We start from the raw sequence: 19,452 nt of genomic DNA on the forward strand, positions 1-19,452 counted from the left end.
GCAAGCTCCGCCTCCCGGGTTTACGCCATTCTCCTGCCTCAGCCTCCCGAGTAGCTGGGACTACAGGCGCCGCCACCTCGCCCGGCTAGTTTTTTTTTTTTTTTTAGTAGAGACGGGGTTTCACCGTGTTAGCCAGGATGATCTCAATCTCCTGACCTCATGATCCGCCCGTCTCGGCCTCCCAAAGTGCTGGGATTACAGACTTGAGCCACCACGCCCGGCCGACTTCAACTTTTAAATAAAAATTATGAAGAATATGAGTCACTCAATAGCAATGGGCATCTAGGTGCAGACTGTAAAGCTCTTTGATTGCTGTATGAATTCCACACTATATAAACAATAAGCTGATATTTTAAATAGACTCTCTGCTTGACTTCCATTTCTTTTTTTTTTTTTTTACTCCTGGCAAGCTGGAGTAAAAATGTTACTGTTTGCTGGCTTAACTTAATGAGCATCAACAGACGTGGTGTAATATGAGTAATACACTGAGATCAGTTTTGTGCAGCATTATATAAAACCCAGTCCTTATGTTAAAGAGCTTGCAGTTGACTGAAGGATTTAAACATGTAAATCACCAACTAATACAAAGTGGCATGATGTATTTAGTAATTGTTCCGAAGAAGTTTCAAGTTAAAAAGAGAGTAATGGCTGGGCATGGTGGCTCATGCCTGTAATCCCAGCACTTTGGGAGGGAGGCAGGTAGATCACCTGAGGTCAGGAGTTCAAGACCAGCCTAGTCAACATGGTGAAACCCCATCTATACAAAAATACAAAAATTAGCTAGGCATGGTGGCAGGTGCCTGTAATCCCAGCTAATCAGGAGGCTGAAGCAGGAGAATCACTTGAACCCAGGAGGCGGAGGTTGCAGTGAGCTGAAATCGTGCCATTGCACTCCTGCCTGGGCAACAGACCAAGACTCCATCTCAAAAAATTAAAAAAAAATAAAATAAAAAGAGAGGAATTATTATTTTAGATACCCCTTACAGAAGAATTTATATGCCAAGAAAGACTAGAGTTTTAAGGCCAGTGGAATTGTTTGGATGTACACATTAGAGAGAAATGTTTTCCCTACTTTTTATTTTGAAAATATTCAAGCATAATGAAAAGTCTAAAATAAATAAATTATTTATTTATTTTTGAGATGGAGTCTCGCTCTGTCGCCCAGGCTGGAGGGCAGTGGCACAATCTCGGCTCACTGCAACCTCCGCCTCCCAGGTTTAAGAAATTCTCTGCACCAGGCACGGTGGCTCACACCTGTAATCCCAGCACTTTTGGGAGGCTGAGGCGGGTGGCTCACGAAGTCAGGAGATCGAGACTATCCTGGCTAACAGATGAAACCCCATCTCTACTAAAAAAAAATACAAAAAGTCAGCCGGGTGTGGCGGCACACACCTGTAGTCCCAGCTACTAGGGAGGCTGAGGCAGGAGAATCACTTGAACCTGGGAGGCAGAGGTTGCAGTGAGCCAGATCACGCCACTGTACTCCAGCCTGAGAGACAGAGCAAGACTCCGTCTCAAAAAAAAAAAGGAAAAATTCTCTGCCTCAGCCTCCCGAATAGCCGGGATTACAGGCGTGTGCCACCACACCCAGTTAATTTTGTATTTTTAGTAGAGATGAGGTTTCACCATCTTGGCCAGGCTGGTCTTGAACTCCTGACCTTGTGATTCACCCACCTCAACCTCCCAGAGTGCTGGGATTACAGGTGTGAGCCACCACGCCCAGCCAAATTATTTTTTTAGAGATAAAGTGTCACTCTTGCCCAGGCTGGAGTGCAGTGGCATGATCATAGCTCACTGCAACCTTGAACTTCTGAGCTCAAGCAATCCTCCCACCTTAGCTTCCCAACTAGCTGGGACTACAGGTAGGCACCATCATGCCCAGATAATTTTTTATTGTTGTAGAGTCTTGCTACGTTACGCAGGCTGGTCTTGAACTCTTGGCCTTAAGTGATCCTCCTGCCTCAGCCTTTCTTTTTTTTTTTTTTTTTTTTTTTTTTTTTTTTGAGACGGAGTCTCGCTCTGTTGCCCAGGCTGGAGCACAGTGGCCAGATCTCAGCTCACTGCAAGCTCCGCCTCCCGGGTTTACACCATTCTCCTGCCTCAGCCTCCCGAGTAGCTGGGACTACAGGCACCCGCCACCTCGCCCGGCTAGTTTTTTTGTATTTTTTAGTAGAGACGGGGTTTCACTGTATTAGCCAGGATGGTCTCGATCTCCTGACCTCGTGATCCGCCCGTCTCGGCCTCCCAAAGTGCTGGGATTACAGGCTTGAGCCACCGCGCCCGGCCTGCCTCAGCCTTTCAAAGTGCTGGGATTACACATGTGAGCCTTTGTGCCCAGCCACAATAAGTTTTAAGAAATAGTTCAATCAGGAGAGGCCTGAGCAAGATGGCTGAATGTAGAAGCCTTTACCAATCACCCCCCCAACGCAGCAACACTGATTTAACAACTATTTACACATACAAAAAGCAACTTTATAAGAACCAAAAATCAGGTAAGCAATCACGGTACCTGATTTTAACTTCATATCACTGAAAGAAGGTAGGAAAGGTGGTCTTGAATTGGTAACACTGCTCCTCCCCTGTTCCCCTAGCAGCAGCAGGTGCTGTGCCCTCGAGAGACGGAAAGCACAGCAACTATGGGACCCTGCGTTGAACTCAGTGCTGCCTGGTCACAGCAGAAAGCAAAACTGAGTTCAACTCAGCAGGTGCCCATCCACAGAGGGAGCATCTAGACCAGCCCTAGCCAGAGGGGAATTGTCCATCCCAGCAGTCAGAACTTGAGTTTCAGCAAGCCTCAACACTGTGGGCTAAAGTGTTCTAAGGTCCTAAATAAAATTGAAAGGCAGTCTAGGCCACAAGGACTGCAGTTCCTAGGTAAATCCTTCTTCTGTGCTGAGTGCAGAGCCAGTGGACATGGGACACCAGTTGGGTGGCTAAGGAAGTGCTTGTGCCACCCCTCCCCCAACCCCAGGCAGTGCAGCTCACAGCAGCAAAAGTGATTCCTTCCTTCTGCTTGAGGAGAGGAGAGGGAAGAGTAAGGACTTTGTCTTGCATCTTGGATACCAGCTCAACCACAATAGGACAGGGCACCTGGCAGAATTGTGAGGCCCCCATCCCAGGCCCTAGCTCTCAGACAACATTTCTAGACACACCCTGGGCCAGAAAGGAACCCTCTGCCTGGAAGGGAGGTACTCAGTCTTGCAGGTTTCATCACCTTCCGACTAAAGAGCCCATGGGCCCTGAGTAGCCAACAGTGACTCACAGGCAGTATGCTGTGGGTCTTGAGTGAGACTCAGACATGCCAGCTTCAGGTATCAGCTTGGCCATAGTGGTGTAGAGCACCAACGGGCTCTTGGGGTCGCCACGTCCAGGCTCTTTGATAGCATTTCTGGACATGCACTGTGCCAGAGGGGAGTTCACTACCCTGAAGGGTGAGTTCCAGGCCTGGCAACATTTGTCACAGCTGACTGAAGAGCCCTTGGGCCTTAAGTGAACATTGGTGATGGTCTGACAGAACTCGCCATGGGTCAGTGGTGGTGGTGGCCACAGGGAGAAGCCCCTCTGCTTGTGGAAAGGGGAGGGAAGAGTGTGAAGGATTTTGTCTTGTGATTTGGGTGCCAGCTTTAGTCACAGTAGAATAAGACACAAGGTAGATTTGTAAGATTTTTACTGCAATCCCTGGTTCCCAGACAGCATCTCTGGACCTGCCTGGGGCCTGGGAGAATTCACCATCCTGAAGAGAAGGACATAAGCCTGGCTGGCTTCACCACCTGCTTATTGTAGAGCCTTACGGCCTGTGCAAACATAGGCAGTAGCCAGGTGGTGGTTACAATGGGCTTTGGGCAAGACCCAGTGCCATGCTGGTTTCAAGTCTGCCTCAGGGCAGTTCCACTGGTGGTGGCCACATGGGTGTTTGCATCACCTCAGTTCCAGGCAGCTCAGCACAGAGAGACTTTGTTTGGGAGAAAATAAGAAAGAAAACAAGAGTTTCTGCCTGGTAATCCAGAGAATTCTTCCTAATCTTATCCAAGACCACCAAGGTGGGACCTCTATGAGTCTGCAAGAACCATAGCATTACTGAGCTTGGGGCAGGCACAGATTGCAAAGCCCAGATCGCAAAGACTATAATAAATTCCTAACTCTTTATTGCCCAAACATCTACAAGCATCAACACCAGCCAGGAAAACATGACCTCAACAAATGAACTAAATAAGGCACCAGGGACCAATCCCAAAGAAACAAGAGATGTGACCTTTCAGACAGAGAATTCAAAATGGCTGTTTTGAAGAAACTCAAAGAAATTTGAGATAACAGAGAAGGATTTCGGAATTCTATGATATAAACTTAACAAAGAGATTGAAATAATTAAAAAGCAGAAATTCTGGAGTCGAAAAATGCAACTGACATACTGAAGAATGCATCAGAGTCCAGTCCCTTAATAGCAGAATTGAACAAACAGAAGAATTAGTGAGATTGATAACAATCTATCTGAAAATACACAGAGGAGGCTGAGCGCTGTAGCTCACACCTGTAATCCCAGCACTTTGGGAGGCCAAGATGGGTGGGTCACCTGCAGTCAGGAGTTCAAGACCAGACTGACCAACATGGTGAAACCCTGCCTCTACTAAAAATCCAAAAATTAGCCAGGTGTAGTAGTCATGCCTGTAATCCCAGCTACTTGGGAGGCTGAGGCAGGAGAATCACTTGAACCTGGGAGGCAGAGGTTGCAGTGAGCCAAGATCACAACACTGCACTCCAGCCTGGGCAGCAGGAGCGAAACTGCCACACACACACACACACACACACACACACACACACACACACATACACACACACACACACAGAAAAAAAAAACACAGGAGAGGAAAAAATAATCAGAAAGAATGAAGCACATCTACAAGATCTAGAAAATAGCCTGAAAGGGCAAATCTTAGGAATGATTGCCCTTAAGAAGGAGATAGAGAAAGAGATGAGGGTAGAAAGTTTCTTCAAAGTGATAATATCACAGAACTTCCCAAATCTAGAGGAAGATAATCAATATTCAAGTACAAAAAGGCTGTAGAACACCACGCCAATCTAACCCAAAGAAGACTACCTCAAAGCATTTAATAACAAAACTTCCAAAGCTCAAGGATAAAGAAAGGATCCTAAAAGCAGCAAGAGAAAAGAAACAACATACAATGGAGCTCCAGTATGTCTAGTAGCAGACTTTTCAGTGGAAACTATACAGACCAGAGAGAGAGTGGCATGACATGTATAAAGTGCTGAAGGAAAAATCTCTTACTCTAGAATAGTATGTCCAGCAAAATATCCTTCAAGCATGAAGGAAAATAAAGACAGAAAAACAAAAGCTGGCCGGGTGCGGTGGCTCAAGCCTGTAATCCCAGCACCTTGGGAGGCCGAGATGGGCGGATCACGAGGTCAGGAGATCGAGACCATCCTGGCTAACATGGTGAAACCCCATCTCTACTAAAAAATACAAAAAACTAGCCGGGCGAGGTGGCGGGCGCCTGTAGTCCCAGCTACTCGGGAGGCTGAGGCAGGAGAATGGCATAAACCCGAGAGGCGGAACTTGCGGTGAGCTGAGATCCGACCACTGCACTCCAGCCCGGGTGACAGAGCGAGACTCCGTCTCAAAAAAAAAAAACAAAAGCTGAGAGATTTCATCAACACCAGACCTGTCCGAAAAGAAAAGCTAAAGGGAATCCTTCAATCTGAAAGAAAAGGAGGTTAATGAGCAATAAGAAATAATCTGGGGCTGGGCACGGTGGCTCATACCTGTAATCCCAGCACTTTGAGAGGCCAAGGTGGGTGGATCACCTGAGGTCGGGAGTTCAAGACCAGCCTAATCAACATGGAGAAACCCCGTCTCTACTAAAAAAATACAAAATTAGCCAGGCGTGGTAGCACATGCCTGTAATCCCAGCTATTCGGGAGGCTGAGGCAGGAGAATCGCCTGAACCCAGGAGGTGGAGGTTGTGGTGAGCCAAGATTGTGCCATTGCACTGTAGCCTGGGCAACAAGAGTGAAACTCTGTCTCAAAAAAAAAAAAAATCATCATCATCTGAAGGTATAAATCTCACTGGCAATAGTAAACACATTGGAAAACACAGAATATTATAATACTGTAGTTGTGGGTTGTAAGTTACTCTTAAGTAGAAAGACTAAATGATGAAGCAGTCAAAAATAATAACTACAGTATTTCAAGATATAGTGCAATAAGACATAAAGAGAAACAAAAAAAGTTAAAATGTGAAGGAAGACAGGAAAGAAGGAAAGAAAGAAGGGAAGACCACAAAACAACCAGAAAACAAATCACAAAATGGCAGAAGTAAGTCCTTATTAATAATAACATTAAATGTAAATGGCCTAAGCTCTCCAACAAAAAGATGTAGAGTGGCTAAATGGATGAAAAAATAAGACCCAATGATCTGTTGCCTACAAGAAGCATTTTTCACCTATAAAGATACATATAGACTGAAAATAAATGGATGGAAAAACAGATTTCATGCCAGTTGAAACAAAAAAAGCATGAATAGGCCGGACACAGTGGCTCACGCCTGTAATCCCAGCACTTCCAGAGGTCGAGGCTGGGGGATCACAAGGTCAGGAGATTGAGACCATCTTGGCTAACACCATGAAACCCAGTCTCTACTAAAAATACAAAAAATTAGCCAGGCATGGTGGCAGGTGCCTGTAGTCCCAGCTACTCAGGAGGCTGAGGCAGGAGAATGGTGTGAACCCAGGAGGCGGAGCTTGCAGTGAGCCAAGATCATGCTGCTGCACTCCAACCTGGGTGACAGAGCAAGACTCTGTCTCAGAAAACAAACAAAAATGGTGTATAACAGGTTTGAAATAAGTTAGCTGCTATCAAATAATGTGGAACAGAAGTCACGCCCTAAGACAGCCCGCTCACTAGGTACCCTCCAACTGAGGTAGGGGAGAGTGGACCCATAAAAACTCTTATGGCAGCCAATGACTAAAGGCAATGTGGAATTGTATTAGTCCATTTTCTGTTGCACATACCAGAATACCTGTAACTGGGTAACTTATAAAGAAAAGGAATTTGGCTAGGCGTGGTGGCTCACGCCTGTAATCCCAGTACTTTGGGAGGCCGAGACAGGCAGATCACTTGAGGCCAGGAGTTCAAGACCAGCCTGGTCAATATTGCGACATCTCTACTAAAAATACAAAAAAATTAGCTGGGCATGGTGATGCACCCCTGTAATCCGAGCTACTCAGGAGGCTGAGGCAGGACAATCGCTTGAACCCTCGAGGTGGAGGTTGCAGTGAGCCAAGATCACACCACTACACTCCAGCCTGGGCGACAGAGCAAGACTGTCTCAAAACAACAACAGGAAAGGGAATTTATTTCTTACAGTTCTTGAAGCTGAGAAATCCAAGGTCAAGGGGTCATGTTTGGTGAGGGCCTTCTTGCTGGTGTATAATTTGCAAAGTCTCGAGGCAGTACAAGGTATCACATGAGAGGGGGAGTTGAGCCTGCTAGCTCTGGTCTCTCTTCTTATAAAGTCACCAGTTCCTTTCCCATGATAACTCATTAATCCATTAAGCCATTATTCCATTAAACCATTAACCCGTTAACCCATTAATCCATGAGTGGATTAATCCATTCATGAGGGCAGAGCTCTGTGATTCAATCACCTACTAAAGGCCCCACCTCTCAATACTGCCACATTGGGGATTATGTTTCAACATGAGTTTTGGAGGGGGCAGTCAAACCATAGCAGAAATCATTTTGAATACAGAAATAAAGGCATGAACAGTTTGTAGACTCTACTTAAAAATCAAAGTAAAAACAATACTGACAGGCCCAGGCTGTACAGCTAGCAGTGCCTGACAACCTACCTGACGCTGAGTTGCATGGGGTACAGCATAGGGAGCAGTAGCTGGGTGAGGTAGGAGAAGGGAGTCGGGGTTATCACTTACACATGGCACTGAAGCCTAAACTCTGAAGTGAGTAGGTGCTTTGCTTTCATGGGCCTCTTTATGAAGCAAAGTATGTAAAAGTTGCCATCAAGGACAAACAAGTGAAATACTTTATACATTACGGTGGTTGGGATGAAAATTGGAATGAATGGGCTCCAAAAAGTAGAGTACTCAGGTACATGAACACCAATCTGTAGAAACAGGGAAAACTTGGAGAGGCAAATCAGGAATAACATTCACAGGAGAAGAGGAGAGGGGCTGCCCCAGCAAAGAAGACATCTGGTCTGCAAGGGAAAAATGTTGAAATCACGTGGAAATGGAAATGGAGAAGTACCAATGACATACCTCAGCCTCCTCAAAAGAGCCCCAGTAGATGCCGCTGTTGAAAACATTCATGAACAGAGTTGAAGTTAAAGATTTCTGAAGAACTAAAACATGTTTTGTTGATGAGTGAGACATAATGACCAAACAAAAACAGCTTTATCTTCCTGCCGGGAAGATTGTGGATTCTATTGTAGAGGATTATGTAAATTACAAGAAAACTTGAGGGACCACAGATAATAAGGAGTATGTTACTAATACAGTTGTGGCAAAAATGGAAAATGCTTGAATATAATGCTAGGTACTCAGATACTTTACAAATTTGAAAGACTGCAGCATGGTGAAATCCTTGAAGATTACCCAGAGGCACTCAAGTTCTAGGTGTATGGAAGACCACATCTATTGATATAATTTGTATGAATTGGACCAATGTTGGCCCAAACACCTCTAGAGGAGAAGAACCTTGCTTTATGACTGAACTATCGTCATAATAACCTCCTGGTAAAGAATTCTGCAATTTTATTTAATGCCAACAGTTATAAAGTGGCTGTTCCTGAGAGGATAATTACAGTACATAAAATGCACAGGTCTGAAGAGTAGGTTATTGAGTTTGGAAATTGCCTTCACCCATGTAACCACCAGCCCAATCTAGAAGAAAACCTTTGCATCAGCCCTAGACATTTCCTCATGTTCCTTTCTAGTCAGTCTAGCAATTTTCCACCTCCCTACTACCCCTTACCAAAGAGAGGAAGCCTCTATTATGATTTTTATTCGTCAAAGCTTATTTTCAGTGTTCTGGAACTTCACACAAATGGTCATACAGTGTGTACTCTTGTATATCTGGCTTCTTTTGCTCAACATAAAATTTTTGAGAACCATCCACATTACTGTATATCACAGGTTGTTTCTTTCTTATTTCTGAGTACTTTTACACTGTAGGAATATGCTGATATGGTTTGGCTGTGTCCTCACCCAAATCTCACCTTGAATTGTAGCTCCCATAATTCCCACATGTTGTAGGAGGGACCCAGTGGAAGATAATTGAATCATGGGGCAGTTTCCTCCATACTGTTCTTGTGGTAGTGAATAAGTTTCACAAGATCTGATGGTTTTATAAGGGGTTTTCCCTTTTTGCTTGGCCCAATATTTTTTCTCATTCTCTCTTGCCAGCCGTCATGTAAAATATGCCTTTCACCTTCTGCCATGATTGTGAGGCCTCCCTAGCCACATGAAACTGTGAGTCCATTAAACCTCTTTTTCTCTATAAATTACCCAGTCTCGGGTATGTCTTTATCAGCTACGTGAAAACGAACTAATACATTTGCTACAATTTTTTTCATTCTCCTGTTGAGTATATTTGGATTGTTTCTACTTTTGGATGCTATGGATAAAGCTACTGTTACCCACCATAATGCTTAGTGACCTAAGTGAATTTCTACTGTACCTGAACTCTGCTTATGCCTGAGATCGGAAGTTTCCCATTGTGACCAAGCTGGCAAAGACTGGTGGGATCCAAGATGTCAGCTCACTTGACCTCTGAAGAACATCTAACTTCATTATGATCTAATCTCTATGTTAAATGACACTCCTGTCAGCTGCATGACAGTTAACAATCACCATGACAATGATCACAAGAAACCACAAAAGGACAAAAAGTAATGTGGCACTCTGGTTTCCGAGTTCTTCACACATGCCAAGAAAAAAACACGAATATTCCTCCCCTTGCTTTTTCTTTTTTGAGACGGAGTCTCGCTCTGTCAGCCAGGCTGGAGTGCAGTGGGGTGATCTGGGCTCACTGCAAACTCCGCCTCCCGGATTCAAGTGATTCTCCTGTCTCAGCCTCCTGAGTAGCTGGGGTTACAGGTGTCCATCACCATACCCAGCTAATTTTTGTATTTTAGTAGAAATGGGGTTTCACCATGTTCCCCAGGCTGATCTGGAACTCCTGGGTTCAAGCGATCTGCCCGCCTCGGCCTTCCAAATTGCTGGAATTACAGGTGTGAGCCACTGTGCCCAGCCCCACCCCTTGCTTTTAATACCCATCCTTTTCATTAAAGATGCCCTATATCAGGGCATCGGGGCTGGGAAGCTCTCAGAAGCTGAGAAATTGATTTGTGAGCCATGCTCCTGCTTCTCAATTCCATGGCCATGGAATAAAACCTGCACTGCTTGATGCTCACTTTCAGTTTCGCATCTTGGCTTCGTGACATAGAACAGGGAAAAATCTCATCTTCACAGGACCAGCTTTGTCATTAACACTATCATGAAGATACTTACACAATGTTTTTGTGGATATATGTTTTCATGTCCCTGGGGCACTGCCTGGGAGTTAAATTACAGGGGGTTTAACATTAAAATAAACTACAAAAGAGTTTTCTAATGTGGTTATACCAATTTATACTCCTATTATTAGCATAAGAGAGTTCCAATGGCTCCATATCTCCACCAATATACAGTATCATTGATGTTTTTAAGTTTAGCCATTCGGGTATTCAGTGCTTTCTCATTGTGAATGTAATTTGCATTGGCCACTTGGTATACATGTTACCAATATTTTTTCCCAGTCTATGGTTTATCTTTTGTTGTTTTCACTGCCTTTCCGTAAGCAGCAGCTTGTAATTTTGTTGAAATTCACTATGTCTTTTTTTTATGACCTGTGTTTTTGGTGTCCCAAGAAAACTTTGCCAACCGCAAAGCTATAGTCTTCCATAGTCTTCTATGTTTTCTTTTCTTTTCTTTTTTTTTTTTTTTTTTGAGACAGAGTCTCACTCTGTCCCCCAGGTTGGAATGCAGTGGCACCATCTCGGCTCACTGCAAGTTCCGCCTCCCAGGTTCACGCCATTCTCCTGCCTCAGCCTCCCAAGTAGCTGGGGCTACAGGTGCCCACCATCACGCCCGGCTAATTATTTTGAATTTTTAATAGAGATGGGGTTTCACTGTGTTAGCCAGGATGGTCTCAATCTGCTGACCTCGTGATCCTCTCACCTTGGCCTCCCAAAGTGTTGGGATTACACCGTGCCTGGCCCTATATTTTCTTTTTGAAGCTTTATAGTTTCCACTTTTCCATTTAGTTTTTTTTTTTTTTTTTTTTTTTTTTTTGAGACCGGAGTCTTCCGCTTTGTCGCCGGGGCCTGGAGTTTGCAGTGGCCCCGGATCTCAGCATCACTACAAGCTCCGCCTTCCCCGGGTTTATGCCATTCTCTGCTTCAGCCTCCCGAGGTAGCTTTGGGCAACCTACAGGCGCCCACCACCGTCGGCCCAGTAGTTTTTTTTTTTTTTTTTTGGTATTTTTTAGTAACGACGGGGTTTCCCACCATGTTTAGCCAGGAATGGTCCTTCGATCTCCCTTGACCCTCGGGATCCTGCCCGTCTCAGCCCTCCCAAAGTGCTGGGATTACAGGCTTGAGCCACTGCGCCCGGCCTTCCATTTAGTATTAAGAGAAATTTTGAATTAATTTTTTCCTTATGGTGTAAGGTAGGGGCAAGGGCAACTTTTTGTCTTACATTCTTGATCCAGTTGTTCCAATATTTGTTGAAAAGAATTTTCTTTCTTCATTGAATTGTAATGGTATATCATGCTGTATTTCTAAAATTTTAAATTTAATTCCTCAGTTGCACTAGCCACATTTCATGTACTCAAGAGCTACATGTGGCTTCTGGCTACTTTATCAGCTAGCACAGATATAAAGTATTTCCAAGTTTTATGGGACAGCACATAGCTCTAGACCTTGGGGAATAGTGGCTAATAGATATTTTCAATTGTGTGACAGGTAACCTAAGGCAAATAACGCAGTAAGAGGAGATATAAGGAAGGTAAAAATCAGTCACTGCCTATATGAGGTAACTAGAGTAGTCAAATTCATAGAGACAAAGAGTAGAATGGCAGTTGCCAGAAGTGGGGGACTAGAGAGTTACTGTTTAATGGGTACAGAGCTTCAGTTTTTTGATAGTTGCAAAACCGCGTGAATATATTTAATGCTAAAGAACTATACACTGAAAAATTTTAAATGGTAAATTTAGTGTTATGTGTATTTTACCAATATTCTAAGAAGTTTTTAAAATGGCCATTCCTGTGCTGGTCATGTGGCTCATGCCTGTAATTGCAGCAACTCAGAGGCTCAGGCAGGAAGAGTGCCAGACTAGGCTGGCAGGATAGTGAGATCTCGTCTATAATTTTTTTTTTTTTAATTAACTGGGTGTGGTGGCATGCATCTATGGTCCTAGCTACTTGGGAGGCTGAGGCCGAAGTATTGCTTGAGCCCTGGAGTTCGAGGCTGCAGTGAGCTATTATGGTGCCACTGCACTCCAACCTGGGTGACAGGGTGAGACCCCATCTCAAAAAAAAAAAAAAAGAAAAGAAAAAAGACTTTTTTCCCTAGCTGGTTGTTCACTGCAAGTGAGGAAACAATCATTGTTACTAACAATGACTGACTTAATTCTCTCTGGTGTATCTGAGAGATGTCTAACATCTCTTTTTATTTACAGAGGAGATATTGGAGCCCAGAGGCTGACTTAATTTAATGTGTCTACCCTAGAGGATTTCCAGTGGACTTCAGCTGATAAGTTGAAGTTATCTTGAGCTGATAACAGAAAACAATTTGAAAGTTTTCTCTTGTAATGTGTTATCCATACATGCATATAATACTGATGATTTTCTTTATTGGGTTATGGTAACATAACAAACTAGCAGCAGGAGCAGTCACTGGTTTTGTAATAAAAGTTATCTGAAAAAGTCAATCTGTTACCAGTGGAGGGTGTCCAGGTTCTTGGTGTTTTGGACAAAGAATTGGACAAAACACATAAACAAAGCAAGGAAAGAATGAAACAACAAAATCAGAGATGTATTGAAAATGAAAGTCCACTCCAGTGTGGGCGCAGGCCCAGCACAGGGGCTCAAGGGCCCTGTTACAGAATTCCTGGAGGTTTAAATACCCTCTAGAGGATTCCACTGGTTACTTGGTGTATACCCTATGTAAACGAAGAGAATGAATTAAAGTTACAAACTCATTTACTCGGCGTACACCCTATGGAGAGGATATTTCCTGTTATAGCTAACGTGTGAATCGGCCTTATGTTCCCTGCCTCCAGACCCTATTTTCCTGCCTCAAATCTCTAGTACTTGATTTTGATGATTTAACTGTTGATCAGTGCAAATATAAAAGACTTTTGTAAAGCATGTTAATTCAAGGAATGTCAGGGCATGTACTAATGCTGAATTCTGAGAATCACGTGCTTTTGTACAGAACAAAGTCTGTTTCTTGAAATATTTTGAGTTAAATACTCCCTAAAACTCCTTAATAAAGGCAATTACAGAATCTGTTAATTGATATGTGGAATGGCAGTGAAAGAGACTGTATTAGACGACTTGAAAACACTCATATTTGGAGCTTAATGAAAATACTCCTGCTCCCCAGAGATGAAACGTTAGAGCAGCAAATAATCTATTTTTATATGCCTGATTTGCATATTTGAGGCCATCTATTAATACTGTTCTTTAGGACCTCAACCTAGTCGTCTAAGACATCCTTATTAAACGAGGCCAATAGGTATCATTTAATATTGAAAATATTAATGCCCCTCAAAATCTTTCAAAAGAATAAAATTAAAACTAAGTTCTTTGTAAAATTTTGCGGTTTAAAATAATTTTAAAAATTAAAAAAAAATTTCGGTTTCAAATTAGTGGGTCCCTCATTTATCATAAATTATAAAAGAGAATCTAACAATTATTGGCTACATTCTAGGCACGGGGTAACGCTTTATTATTCTTCTAACCAAAAAAAATACATGTATCTAAGTATCCTATGTAATGTATCATTCAATCGCACAAAACCCTACGAAATACCGGCAGGGCCCGGTGGCTCACGCCTGTAATCCCAGCACTTTTGAGAGGCGGAGGCAGGAGGAGAATTTGAGCCCTCAGGAGTTCAAGACCAGCCTGGACAACAATAATGAGACATCGTCACTTCACCATCACATCCAGAATTTCCTTTCACCGAAAGGAAAGCTCGCGATATTACACAAACTACTACTCCCAACATGCAAAGCGGTTTCTTTCCCTCTCTCCCCGCCCGGCCGTCCGAGAGCCCCAGCAGGCCTCAGGGCGCGAAAGGCAACCTGGAAGCAGTAGTTCCCCTGGGCGCCTAGCGGGATCGCCAGCGCGGCAGTGGGGCCTTCCGCGGCTCCAAGCCAGCGGGTCCTGTGAGGGCGAGCGGAGGCGGAGAAAGGGCGCGGGAGTGAGAGAGGGTGAGTCAGCCACTGTCTACGCAATAAAGGGAGGCCTCACCGAGGGATAGGGCTGAATTCAGAAGTGCGGCCTGTGCCGCAGTCTGTTCCAGGACGCGGCTTTTCTTAGCGTCAGGGAGGGAAGGTTGAGGAGGAGCCAGAGCCGGGTCCGGCAGCCTTTCTCGCCATCAGCGGCCGTTGCCATCTCCACCATGCAGTCCCGGGAAGACGCCCCGCGCTCTCGCCGCCTCGCCAGCCCCCGCGGTGGGAGGCGGCCCAAGAGGATTTCCAAGCCCTCGGTTTCGGCCTTTTTCACGGGTCCAGAGGAATTAAAGGACACGGCCCATTCTGCAGCCCTGCTGGCACAGCTCAAGTCTTTCTACGACGCGCAGCTGCTGTGTGATGTGACCATCGAGGTGGTGACGCCTGGCAGTGGGCCTGGCACGGGTCGCCTCTTTTCCTGCAATCGCAACGTGCTAGCAGCTGCGTGTCCCTACTTCAAGAGCATGTTCACGGGTGGCATGTACGAGAGCCAGCAGGCCAGCGTGACCATGCACGATGTGGACGCCGAGTCCTTCGAGGTGTTGGTCGACTATTGCTACACGGGTCGTGTGTCTCTCAGCGAGGCCAATGTGCAGCGCCTGTACGCGGCCTCCGACATGCTACAGCTGGAGTATGTGCGGGAAGCCTGTGCCTCCTTCTTAGCCCGACGTCTTGACCTGACCAACTGCACGGCCATCCTCAAGTTTGCAGACGCCTTCGACCATCACAAGCTTCGATCTCAGGCCCAGTCCTATATAGCTCAGAACTTCAAGCAGCTCAGCCGAATGGGTTCAATTCGGGAGGAGACTCTAGCAGATCTGACCCTGGCCCAGCTGCTGGCTGTCCTGCGCTTGGATAGTCTGGACATAGAGAGCGAGCGGACTGTATGCCATGTAGCTGTGCAGTGGCTGGAGGCTGCTCCCAAAGAGCGGGGTCCCAATGCTGCAGAAGTCTTCAAGTGCGTGCGCTGGATGCACTTCACTGAAGAAGATCAGGACTACTTAGAAGGGCTGCTGACCAAGCCCATCGTGAAGAAGTACTGCCTGGACGTTATTGAAGGGGCCCTGCAGATGCGCTATGGTGACCTGTTGTACAAGTCTCTGGTGCCAGTGCCAAACAGCAGCAGCAGCAGTAGCAGCAGCAACTCTCTTGTATCTGCAGCAGAAAATCCACCCCAGAGACTGGGTATGTGTGCCAAGGAGATGGTGATCTTCTTTGGACACCCCAGAGATCCCTTTCTCTGCTATGACCCTTACTCAGGGGACATTTACACAATGCCATCACCTTTGACCAGCTTTGCTCACACTAAGACTGTTACCTCTTCAGCTGTCTGTGTCTCCCCAGACCATGACATCTATCTAGCTGCCCAACCCAGGAAAGACCTCTGGGTGTATAAACCAGCTCAGAATAGTTGGCAGCAACTTGCAGATCGCTTGCTGTGTCGTGAGGGCATGGATGTGGCATATCTCAATGGCTACATCTACATTTTGGGGGGGCGAGACCCTATTACTGGAGTTAAGTTGAAGGAAGTGGAATGCTACAGTGTTCAGAGAAACCAGTGGGCATTGGTGGCTCCTGTGCCTCATTCCTTCTATTCATTTGAACTCATAGTGGTTCAGAACTATCTTTATGCTGTCAACAGTAAGCGCATGCTCTGCTATGATCCTAGCCACAATATGTGGCTGAACTGTGCTTCTCTTAAACGCAGTGACTTTCAGGAAGCATGTGTCTTCAATGATGAAATCTATTGTATCTGTGACATCCCAGTCATGAAGGTCTACAACCCAGCTAGGGGAGAATGGAGGCGGATTAGTAATATTCCTTTGGATTCAGAGACCCACAACTACCAGATTGTCAATCATGACCGAAAGTTGCTTCTCATCACTTCTACAACCCCACAATGGAAAAAGAACCGAGTGACAGTGTATGAGTATGATACTAGGGAAGATCAGTGGATTAATATAGGTACCATGTTAGGCCTTTTGCAGTTTGACTCTGGCTTTATTTGCCTTTGTGCTCGTGTTTATCCTTCCTGCCTTGAACCTGGTCAGAGTTTTATTACTGAGGAAGATGATGCACGGAGTGAGTCTAGTACTGAATGGGACTTAGATGGATTCAGTGAGCTGGACTCTGAGTCAGGAAGTTCAAGTTCTTTTTCAGATGATGAAGTCTGGGTGCAAGTAGCACCTCAGCGAAATGCACAGGATCAGCAGGGTTCTTTGTAAATAGTATTTTGAGACACTAAGATGTTTCTACTGCTACGGAATGTATTTTAAACACATATCCTTTCTTTTTCTTGGAAAAAAAAAAAGTTGACCAGGACCACAGATTTGGTTTAGAAAGGGTAATATTTTGAAATACTACAAGGTTTAAACAGTCCACGAAAGCGACCTGTTTAATAATATACCTTCCTGAAAGTCCAAAATTAAAATATGGAAGCAAGAACTATGTAATTGACTGGGATGCTTGGTAGGTTTCATTGTTCAAATATTCATTGCACAGTGGATTGTTTTGATTAGTTAGTATGCTTTTTTTTTTTTATTCAGTCTTCTGTTAATTTTTAAGTTTTGGTTACTGCCACAAGGAATTTAACTTTTTAATCTGTATAATAGAAAACTGGACTAGGAATTGTTGGTGGAGTTTTGAAGGATGTATACTTTCCTTCAAAATAAAGTGGTAGATTTTCAAAATTTGACACTAGTCAGTTCTTTATATTCTAAGTTAAATATAGTTTGTAAAATTATTTTGGTTTTCTACAAAGGAAAAAAAATTGTATGTATATATAAAGGTTACTGAATAATGATTTCATTTTGATAAATGTGCAGAATGGCCTCACAAGCTCACAGAAAGTAAAAAATGAATAAGTAAATAAAAATCAGGATTCCACTGTTTTAAAATAAATCTCAGTTTTTATTTTGGAATATAAAATGTGTATTTGGTGTATGTGACCAATTTTCTATCCCAAAAAACACCCATTCTAGTAATGTCATGAATTAAACACCCTTCTAAACCAAAAAAAAAAAAGTAACTTGCTTTTTACGTTTGTATTTTTAATCTATGCCCAATACATGCTTTATGGACTCAGAAGAACAATTCCTAGACATATAATTGGGTAATGCAAATTTTTATCCACTGGTCATGACTTGTCTTAAAATGTTTATTTGCCTCCCTAAAATATTTTGGCTGTGTAGGTTTGGTGTTTGTCCTAGAGGATTCTTCAACAGAAAGTGATTTATTCTTTACTGTTTTGTGAGGTAATATGGTTTAGAACATATATATAAGCTAAAAAATGGTATTTTATTCAGATCAGTAGTTATCGTGTCTATCAGCTATAAAAAAAAATCAAGTGCCAGCCGAGAACTTTAAAACTCCAAGCTGTGTATTATAAAACCATGTTGTGTAGCATTGGAATATTGTCCATTTTGTAAGTCACTGTGAATGTTCTTATCAGCTTGAAGGTATTTTTGTATTAAAAGTTGACATTGAAGAACCTAAGTGAATAATGGGGTTTGGGGCCAGTAGTGAAAGTATGTTTCCTCTAAAATATTTCCCTAAACAGTGGTATACATGGTTATTTTATTATGAGATTTGTATATGTTCTGTGTTTCTCTGTGAACCATGTTTCAGTCTCTCTGTCACCATATGTAAGGGAAAGTCCATAAATATAGACTAAATTGCACAAAACTGAAATTGTTAATTACAAGAAAATATAGGTGCTTACCTTTTGAAGGTTTATTAATACATGTGATTGTCACAATACGTATATATGATAAGTGGTGTACATATACAGATGTTTATGGTGTATAAATTTTTCTATACCCAATTAGAATTATCTTTCTGATTCTTTATTCAATAACATGCTAATTCCTCTTCTATGTTCTGTAGTGACAGAATGCTAACTTTTCTTACACCCTGGCAGAGGACAGGAGTCTGGTCTAGGACGGGGAACTGAATTTTTGAACGAAAAGGAAAGAGAAAGGATAAAGAAACAAAACGCACAATCATGTTTCTTAGTCATTTTGATTGGCCGTTTGAACAGTCTACAAGTTTAACGTTATTTCTAGTGAAGTAAGATGCCTGCCCTAGCAATACATGTTTCTTCAAAACGGTAAATATGCTTTCATGAGCTAAAGCTAAATTTTGTTCATTTGACATCAGGGATGTTATAAGTACTGCACTTAATACAAAGCTATTTCTCAGTTTTGTTATTTTTGAGCCAAATTTTTCTTCACCATTAACTTCTTGTTGGTAGCTTTTTGTTTTGTAGAAATTGAGAGATGGCAATGCTTATGTCAAGCAGATTATCCATCTGCAGAATTAAGGTATGCAACTGGTAAATAAAAGACAAATGCTCCAGTTTGTCTTTCTCAGCCTTTGAGTTCTTAACCTTTGAGTTAAAACCTAGCCTAAATAGTGGGAATGTCTTGGTTTTCAGTGAGGTTTTCTTGGGAAGGATCTTGGTTTTGTGATCTATTTGTGAATTAAGAAGTAGATGTTAACCATTATTTTATAGATAAGTGATTTTGTACATGGTTAGTTATAAATAAAACTGGTACTAGAACCCAGGTTTCCTGACTTTCTAATTCAGTGGTTCTGCTAAATGTACAAAATTCTCCCTGTGCAGTGAACTAGCAGTGCTGAAATATCTTCATGACAAAAATCCTTTTCTAAGTTTTCCAATTAATCAGCACATCGTTTAACAAATGCTTTCTATAATGTCATTTGTAGGACTGCCATTGGTAAGATTTAGTTTTATTTCATATGCTTTTAAATTCAAACAGTAAGTAATACTGGTGTTTTCAAAAAGGTAAAATAGAAGACTAATTTAGCAAATAACTTTTTTAAATGTAGTTTTAGGATTAAATTATAATAGCCCCTCAGACCTCCTTTAGTTGAGCAGTGTTATTCTGTTTTGGTGCC

The 19,452-nt window shown here is 43.2% G+C and overlaps 1 protein-coding gene across 1 annotated transcript; it reads left to right on the forward strand.

The window, feature by feature from the left end:
* Window positions 1-14,569: 14,569 nt before the first annotated feature.
* KBTBD7 (kelch repeat and BTB domain containing 7) lies at window positions 14,570-19,097 on the forward strand. The gene has a single exon (XM_017850173.1). It carries the CDS (start codon window positions 14,703-14,705, stop codon window positions 16,755-16,757), a length of 2,055 nt encoding a protein of 684 aa, XP_017705662.1. The 5' UTR covers window positions 14,570-14,702; the 3' UTR covers window positions 16,758-19,097.
* The last annotated feature ends 355 nt before the right edge of the window (window positions 19,098-19,452 follow it).

The sequence above is a fragment of the Rhinopithecus bieti genome, unplaced genomic scaffold (genome assembly GCF_001698545.2).
Source record: "Rhinopithecus bieti isolate Rb0 unplaced genomic scaffold, ASM169854v2 scaffold_32955, whole genome shotgun sequence".
Classification (NCBI taxonomy): domain Eukaryota; kingdom Metazoa; phylum Chordata; class Mammalia; order Primates; family Cercopithecidae; genus Rhinopithecus; species Rhinopithecus bieti.